The 9,546-nt window shown below is 40.7% G+C and overlaps 1 protein-coding gene across 1 annotated transcript; it reads left to right on the top strand.

Moving 5' to 3' along the window:
- The first annotated feature begins 1,851 nt into the window (after positions 1-1,851).
- On the top strand, positions 1,852-7,632 carry mibp2 (muscle-specific beta 1 integrin binding protein 2). Its single transcript, XM_067419221.1, has 8 exons — positions 1,852-2,087; positions 3,238-3,328; positions 4,716-4,764; positions 4,861-5,029; positions 5,238-5,309; positions 5,434-5,540; positions 7,022-7,116; positions 7,458-7,632. The coding sequence occupies exons 1-7, from the start codon at positions 2,062-2,064 to the stop codon at positions 7,108-7,110; spliced, it is 603 nt and encodes a 200-aa protein (XP_067275322.1). The 5' UTR covers positions 1,852-2,061; the 3' UTR covers positions 7,111-7,116; positions 7,458-7,632.
- The last annotated feature ends 1,914 nt before the right edge of the window (positions 7,633-9,546 follow it).

Here is a 9,546-nt window from a genome sequence, read left to right on the forward strand (position 1 = left end):
CGTGAAAATCACGTGACTATGACAAACGAGGCCTCGTTTTCTGTTGATTACGTCATTGCTTCATTCTGAGGATCGCTTTCGGATAAAAGTGGTTCGAAACCTCGCGGCTCTTCTGGGGTTTGCAGTAGGCATTTGCATTGGTGTTGAGGTGTTGGTTGTATGTAGTAGCGATATCATTATATATCATAGCTGTATTATATATTATATTACATTATACTTAGTTTAGTAGATTATTAGAGTAAATTAGCCTAGTTGTAATACCTACTACGTAATTATAATATATATATATATATATATATATATATATATATATATATATATATATTATATATATATATATATATATATATATATATATATATATATATATATAGCCTATATTTAATGTGTGTGAGAGCAGACTATATATATATATATATATATATATATATATATATATATATATATATATATATATATGAGTATATATATAAATATATATTTATAAAATTAAAAAAAAAAATATATATATATATATATATATATATATATATATATATATATATATATATATATATATATATATATATATATATATATATATATATATATATATATATATGTATGTATGTGAAATGAGAATGCATGTGTGTGAGAGTACCAGAATGAATTATGGCTTGTACGGCGCCTCATATTTTAGTAGTAGGCCTAGTGTTATTATTATATATATTATTGCTATTATTATTATTATTATTATTATTATTAATAATATTATTATAGGACTAGACTGTATTAGGGAAAGATTAATCTCATCACTAACCCAAAGAACTACTGAATAGTTGAACACAAAGTTGTGTGTTTGTGTGAGTTGTGTGTACATAGGTTAATACAGGCAGAGTAAAATACTCTATTAATACACAGGCAATAGAAAAAGGGTGTGCCCACAGTTTGGTTGTTCAGGATGAGTAGATTTGTGTGCGATGCATTGCTTTGGACAGCAGGTGTCACTAGGGAGCACACTGTTTCATGAGGCTTCAGGTAAATGAACCTTTTGGTGAACCAATGGGCTGGAAAGCCTCAGTGGTTCAGGAAGCCTCATTTGGCCATCACTACTCACCGGGTTAACCTCAAATGTTGTTTAACGTCATTTTGTTCAATGAAAAAAATCAACAACAAAAAATCCACCAGGATTTACATGAACACGAGAAAAATCTCTGAGGGAACTACTCGTTTTTTCCGCCAGGGGGCGCCGCGAACGCCTTCCGATTAAGGAACTACAAAACATAACTTATTACTCAATTTATAGAACAAGAGCTGTTTCTTTATAAGAGCTTATTTAATCAAGTAACTAAGTTAAGTCTGAATACCCAACGAATTTAGATTTTAACAAACATAGCGCATAATCTTGAGGCGCATTGCATATTTTAAGTGTTTATTTTGTGAAGATTTATGTGGAATGTGGATCCAACTGAGTCCATGTAAGGAATAAACAGACATGGAACATTAAAACTGCATTAAAGTATGAATAATTAAAAAGGGTTTTATTTTATTGTGTGATTTTTCTTCTTCTTAATGAAATAGACACCAGCGTAACATTTTAAATTAAGTAATAATCCTGCTAGTTAATGTAATTGCTCGTTGCTAGCCTAACCCTAACTATTAATGCTAACAGATGCAACTTTTCATTTGAAAAAAGGCTTAAAAAAAACAGGATAATATATAAAAAATTCCACTCTCAGGTTGCAAAGGGAACACACAAGTATCGTTTGACTTGAGCACCGCCCACGCTGGGCTGGGCAGCTCTCTGATTGGCCGGTTGCGGTTTCCGCTGGCCTGCTGCGTTTATATAGCCAATCAGCGCGCAGTAGTCAGTAGTGTCTGAGCCGTCGCCAGCGCACGAGTTTCTCTTTGGTGGAAGATCGCGAGGAAGCGCCATCGTCCAGCTTTCACTCAGCGTCATGGAGGACTCGAGTAGTTGACATTTCCTGTAACCTTCTCTTTTAACGCTTTCCTTCGTACGGTCATCGGTCCGCAATCGGTGTAAGCAACGACTTTCGACGTGCGTCTCGTCTCGGTTTGAGGATGAAGCTCATCATCGGCATCGGAGGGTGAGTGGAGCGCGTGCTCGGGGCGGCCGCGTGCTCTCTGCGCGTGCCAGTCGGTCAATTTGTAAAAGAAATCACCATAGCAACCGTAGTTCCCGCCAGAGTTACCTCAGCCGCGATTGTGTTCAAAAAGACGTTCCCTGAGCGTGATAAACTCATTAATTCGTGTGTAGAGTGGACGAATAAAACCAGCGTCTTAAAATAATAACGTTTTAGGATCTTTGTAACGTCTTTTTTCTACACAATCGCGGCTGAGGTAACTGGCGGGAACTACGGTTGCTATGGTGACTTGTATATTTTTTTTTTTATCATAGTCGCGGTCAAAAATAGAGTAACTGATAAACCAGCAGATGCTACGATTACTTCTGTAATCCAGTGTAGCTGTAACTTTACTTTATTCCAGTGTGAGCATGTGATTTGTTATATATTATCTCTAATTTTTCAATGGTTATTTTTACATGTCTGAAGGACTACAGTTTGAAAATTAGCGAGCTAATACAGTAAAATAATACACTTTTTTTTAAATAATAGTGCCTTTTAAAGGAGCTTCTCAAGTCACTTTACACATTAAAACCAGTCAGATTAAAAATACAAAGCGCACAAAACATAACAAAAGAACAGTCTGGATTTCAAAATAGGCTAAATTAAGTCAATAATGTGAAGGTGTGGCACGCTGCTTTGTGACTGGCACATTCACAGACATGTAAATAATAACACCATTATTAATAACTCCTCAGGATCATCTTTGAGCACAATTGCGGCACTCTGGTGGGAACTGTGGTTGCTAAACTTGCTATGGTGATTTAACATCTTTTTCATCACAGTAAAGGTCAAAAAAGTAACTGGTAGGATTACTTTAGTTATCATAAGTAACTGTTACTTAATTTCACTGTGTGTCATTTTTATCTGTGTATTTCTATATTGGTTTTAACATCTGTCGCTAAAGTTGAAAATGGTCAGTTTTCTAATACTGTACAAATAATAAACTTCCATTTTATAAATAGCACCCACACAATAAAACGACACATAAAGCATGGCTTGATTACAAAAGGCTAAATAATATTAAGGCGTGGGATACTCTCTAGTTAGGTGGGGTTTTGACAGGTGCATTTATTGGCATGTTAATAACAAACGCGTGTTTTTCGCCCCGCAGAGTCACGAATGGCGGTAAAACGACCCTGACGGACAGACTGATCAAGAGCCTGCCCAACTGCTGTGTGGTCCATCAGGATGATTTCTTCAAGGTCAGTATGAGCAGAATCCAGAGCTTTACATTCAGCTGTAGGGCTGGGCAACGGCTCGCCATCACACTCGCGCATACAGTCAAAATCGCCGGAAAACTACAACACATCATGGTAATATTACAGGTTAAATTTAACAACCGACTTATATACGAGTGTTGGTCACACTTTATTTTACAGTATATGTATATATTTAAGTAGCACTTAATTTTGGGTTAGTTGACTGTATTATGCATAATTACTATAGTAAGTACAAAGTGTTACAGACAGTTTTTGCGAAATACCTTAAATAATAATTATATTTTGTGGAATATAAACATTTAAACTTGGGCTGTCATAACTTGTTTTCGTAACACTTTATTTTCGTCCTTGTTACCATAGTAATAACAGTAAATTAGGCGTAATTACAAGTAGGTAAGCACTTAAATGTATATTTACACCTTAAAATAAAGTTAAGATGTAACGAATACGTAATAGTGCATATATTTATCCAAACGCTGCTCTTTATGGTGCGCTCCCACCAAACGCAAGTGGTTTACATGTTAAGTTGATTTACATGCAAAAGCGTGAATAGACATTCTGCAGCATGAACTGAGCACGTATCACGTGAGTTTGCATACGTGCGAGTTTGCTCTAGTAGTGACAAAATCATATGTGGATACGATACATCGTAGTTTGTTGAAATTGAAACAAAGAAAGTGAGTGAGGAGAGGTCGGACAATCTGGTAAATTGTAAAAAAACGTTTTTTACTCAATTTGAGCGATACATAGTCTATTGAGACTACAAGCTAGCTAGATGCGGCAAATTAAGCTTATTCGCCTTATTTTAAAAGGACCCATGTCAGCCATTTTACAGCGAAACACGCTGCCTGGTAGAGGCCCCTCCCATGAGGCGAATTTGAGTCTGTTGTGAAGTGAATTTACTGCGCGAATAAAGCTAATTTAAAGTGAATTTACTGCGCGAATAAAGCTAATTTAAAGTGAATTTACTGCGCGAATAAAGCTAATTTAAAGTGAATTTACTGCGCGAATAAAGCTAATTTAAAGTGAATTTACTGCGCGAATAAAGCTAATTTACTGTGCGAATTTCACGTGTGAATGAAGCGACTTAAGTGTGCGATAAGAGAAGCAAATTTAGTGAGCGAATTACGCAATTTATTCGCTTCATTGGCGTCTGGTGTGAACGGCCCAGTTTTCTCTCTCTCCGTTTCCGGGGTTTATGGTCACAGAATGGCTTCAAACGTTTAAACGTCCTCCCGCTGTTTGACTTGACAGAAAGAGCATCTGAAAGATCGGTATTTGCTAATCCGTCATTCGTAAACCCAGCCCTACTCAGCTGATGAGTGTCGGGATGATCGGATCCACTGCATCTCATTGGTGTATGTTTCAGCCCCAAGATGAGATTGAAGTTGGTGAAGATGGCTTTAAGCAGTACGATGGTAAGCCTTGGGCTTGTGCGTGTGCTCTGCATGTTGATTTAAGCGTGACGTGTGCTGGCGTGTGCTAGCGCTGACGTGTTGCGTGTGCGTTTGCAGTCCTCAGCGCGCTGGACATGGACGCCATGATGAGCACCATCAGGGGCTGGCAGCAGAATCCGGTGAAGTTCGAGCGATCCCACGGAGTCAACAACAGCCTGGAGTCGGAGAGCCGGGAAGATGGAGTCCATATCCTGATCGTAGAGGGCTTCCTACTCTACACCTACGGGTGAGACACACACAAAAACTGCCCCTAAACCTACCCATCACACACACTGCCCCTGAACCTACCCATCACACACACACACACACACACACTGCCCCTAATAATACTTGTCATACCCATGTTATTATACACATTTGTGTCCTCATATTTCACAAAAACTAGGCCACACACACGTGATGAGCTCTTACTGAACGCTGCTTCCTCTTCACAGACCTTTGATCGATGTGTTCGACCAACGATACTTTATTTCCATTCCATACGAAGAATGCAAAAAGAGGAGGAGGTGAGTGTGACACGATTGGAGAAGCTGAGGGAGATAACACACCTGAGCTCACTCTCTCTCTCTGTGTGTGTGTGTGTGTGTGTGTGTGTGTGTGTGTGTGTGTGTGTGTGTGTGTGTGTTTCAGTGCAAGGAACTATGCTGTGCCGGACCCCCCCGGTCTGTTCGACGGGCACGTCTGGCCCATGTATGTGAAACATACTACAATCATGGAAGACTCAGGAGTTGATGTTGGTAAGTGTGTGTGTGTGTGTTGCAGACCTTCTACAGGTCAAGGCCTTAAAGTCTAAAGTTTACTATCAGAGGCTGTGATTGCATGACTGGCCTAACCAGCCGACCAATGGCATCGCAGCATCTCAAATGTTGGTTGGGTGGCTCTGAAACGCCTGAATCAAAGTCTGTGTGTGTGTGTGTGTTTCGCTTGAAGCTCTGTTTTGTCATCTCTAAGCTCATTAAACAGTGAGTAACTGTGATCCCAAAGATGCTCTATTGGGTTGAGATCTGGGGACTGTGGCAGCCATTTTAGTTCAGTCAACTCATTGACATGTTCAAGAAACCAATTTGAAATGATTGGAGCTTTGTGACATGGTGCATTATCCTGCTGGAAGTAGCCATCAGAGGATGGGCACATGGTGGTCATAAAGGGATGGACATGGTCAGAAACAATGCTCAGGTAGGCCGTGGCATTTAAACGATGCCCAATTGGCACTAAGGGGCCTAAAGTGTGCCAAGAAAACATCCCCCACACCATTACACCACCACCACCAGCCTGCACAGTGGGAACAAGGCATGATGGGTCCATGTTCTCATTCTGTTTACGCCAAATTCTGACTCTACCATCTGAATGTCTCAACAGAAATCGAGACTCATCAGACCAGGCAACATTTCTCCAGTCTTCAACTGGCCAATTTTGGTGAGCTTGTGCAGATTGTCGCCTCTTTTTCCTATTTGTAGTGGAGATGAGTGGTGCCCGGCGGGGTCTTCTGCTGTTGTAGCCCATCCGCCTCAAGGTTGTGTGTGTTGTGGCTTCACAAATGCTTTGCTGCATACCTCGGTTGTAACGAGTGGTTATTTCAGTCAAAGTTGCTCTTCTATCAGCTTGAATCAGTCGGCCCATTCTCCTCTGACCTCGAGCATCAACAAGGCATTTTCTCCCACAGGACTGCTGCAGACTGGATGCTCTTCCCTTTTCACACCATTCTCTGTAAACCCTAGAAATGGTTGTGTGTGTAAATCCCAGTAACTGAGCAGATTGTGAAATACTCAGACCGGCCCGTCTGGCACCAACAACCATGCCACGCTCAAAACGGCTTAAATCACCTTTCTTTCCCATTCTGACATTCAGTTTGGAGTTCAGGAGATTGTCTTGACCAGGACCACACCCCTAATGCACTGAAGAACTGCCATGTGATTGGCTGATTAGATCATTACATTAATGAGAAACTGAACAGATGTTCCTAATAATCCTTTAGGTGAGTGTGTGTGTTTCGCCTGACGCTCTGAGAGAGTGTGTGTGTGTGATGGAGGGAAGAGAGCCTTATTAAGAAACTTGCAGTTTATTACTGAGATTAAGCTGATCCAGTTATTCGGAAATGTTTTCTGCCATATTCCCTTTTATTAAAGTGTGTATGGGCTGGTAATGATGTCCGCTCCATTAAATCCTTGTGTGTGTGTGTGTGTGTGTGTGTGTGTGTGTGTGTGTGTGTGTGTTTTAGTGCAACTGGACGGCACCATGTCCAAGGAGAGGCTGTACAACCTCGTGTACGGGAACATCCTGAACCGCATCCAAAGCGACCGGCCCTGAACAAAGGTACCTGTCCTGTGTGTGTGTGTTTCAGATCACCTGACCTGTGTGTGTGTGTGTTTCACATCTCCTGACCTGAGTGTGTGTGTGTGTTCGTTTCACATCTCCTGACCTGAGTGTGTGTGTGTCTGATTACCTGACTGACCTGTGTCTGATAACGTGTGTATGTTTCAGATCACCTGTCCTGTGTGTGTGTGTGTGTGTGTTTCACATCTCCTGACCTGAGTGTGTGTGTGTTTCACATCTCCTGACCTGAGTGTGTGTGTGTTTCACATCTCCTGACCTGAGTGTGTGTGTCTCTGATTACCTGACTGACCTGTGCCTGATAACGTGTGTGTGTGTTTCAGATCAGCTGATCGGCTTCTGCAGTGCTGTACCCACTCCTGTGGTTTACTCACGGCTGTTGTTTTTAATGTTTTATATCCTGTATTTATTGCTTCTGAGGCCGTTATAAGGCTCGTCTGTATCATCAGGACGGAGGATGTTCTGCGCAACACACTAATAAATGAAGCTCCTGCAACACACTCGTCTCTGTGTGTGATTCCCTCGGGTGTGTGTGTGTGTGTGTTCCTCATTAAACATGTTCATCTGCTGTGTGTATAAGGACATGAGTATCAGTCTGAGGTGCCATCATGTACGTGTGTGTGTTATTCCCTCAGAATGTGTGTGTCGGTCAGCTAGAGCAGGGCTGTTATTATGGTTTCCGTCATGTTTCTTTTCTTGAACTCAGACACCACAACTAAACACACACTAAGTGACTGGTAGCTCTGCATCTCACGCTCAGCACTGGAAGAGGTGTGTGTGTGTATCATGCGCAGCACTGGAGGAGGTGTGTGTGTGTGTGTGTGTGAGACCATAACAAATAGTTCTGTGTAGCCCATCCAACATGTAATAAACAGACGCTTTTTAAAAACATTCAGTTATGTCAGAAGTCAAAATTATGACATTATGTAATTTGACATAAGTTCAAAATATGGCAACCCAAATTCAAAACTATTACATAAAAAGTAGGAGTACAATAAATATGAGCTTATATCACTTAAGAAGTTGTAATAATGACAAAATTATGAGAAACTGAGTCGAAAGTATTACTTGAAATTGGCTTGCTCAGTTGGGGACACTAACATTATGATCAGAGTTATTCAACTAAATAACATTAATGAATGAGGTCTTATTTAATTCTATAAACTCTAATACTGATCTGCCAGCATTGTCTCTCTATGATAAATTAAAATAAGCTGATAACATCACTGTTTACTCCAGAACGACTGTACAGCCAAATCTAATTCTGCTGCAGTATTGTCCTGTTTAACACTGAAGCTGCTCTGACACAATCGGCGCTGGAGAAGAGCGATAGAAATAAAGATGACTGATTGATTATTTTTAAACAGTAGACTTTTTCAAATAGCGAGAATAATAAAACTCCAAAAGCAAACGTAAACAAGTGTGTGTGTGGGAGCTAAAGGTCAGTGTGAGGTCACATTATGAACACACTGTGTCCTGCTGGAATGAAAATGAGTGTGTTCCTCATAAACCTGAAACACACACTGACCGCAGTCACACAGCACTCGCACACACACACACACTCGCATACACAGACAGATCATCTGATTCATATCCGTGTGTCTGAACTCTTCACATTTCAAACCATTGAGCTTCTGTCAGTCACTCTCACACACACACACACACACAGATCCTGAGTCATGACCAGCGGTCGGGAAGAAGCTAAAATCAGCCAGGAAATTCCCTGGAAGAAACGTCTGACCGTCCTTCAGCTCATTACACGATTCCATGTCATATTTATATACAGTGTGTCAACACACACACACACACACACACACACACAACCAGTGCTTCCTGCCGCTCCATTACGGTTTGTACGGTATAAAAACCATTACGCCTATGGAATGCCCCCATTATTCACAAAAACAAACATGAGTGTGTGTGCGTAAGAGGGTGTGTGAGTGTGTTTGTGCTGTGTGAGATTGATTGTATGTGTGTGTGTGTTGTATTGATGTCTGTATTCTCCAGAGCTGTTGAGTTTCTTTATTTGCTGTGAGTTTCGTCACAGATGAAGCGACACTGAGCTTTAACACGCGTGTGTCATGATTCACATTCACTCGTCAGAGGTCACGCGTGTGGCGTGTGTGTAAGAAAATGAGTGTGTGCAAGTGTGTGTGAGAGAGAATGAGTGTGTGTGCAAGTTTGTGTTTGCGTGTGTGACTTATCCGATAAATGCTTGTGTCTGTGAGCCATGTCCGTCACACACACACACACACACACACACACACACACACACACACACACACACACACACACAGGTTTGTTTCACTATATTAGTGAGGGCATTACATAGACTTCCATTAATTTTATATCAGGTTAATGATATTTTCTATCCCTAAACCTCCCGATCCCAGAAACATCTGCAGAACAACA

Source organism: Pseudorasbora parva, chromosome 16 (genome assembly GCF_024679245.1).
Source record: "Pseudorasbora parva isolate DD20220531a chromosome 16, ASM2467924v1, whole genome shotgun sequence".
Lineage (NCBI taxonomy): Eukaryota > Metazoa > Chordata > Actinopteri > Cypriniformes > Gobionidae > Pseudorasbora > Pseudorasbora parva.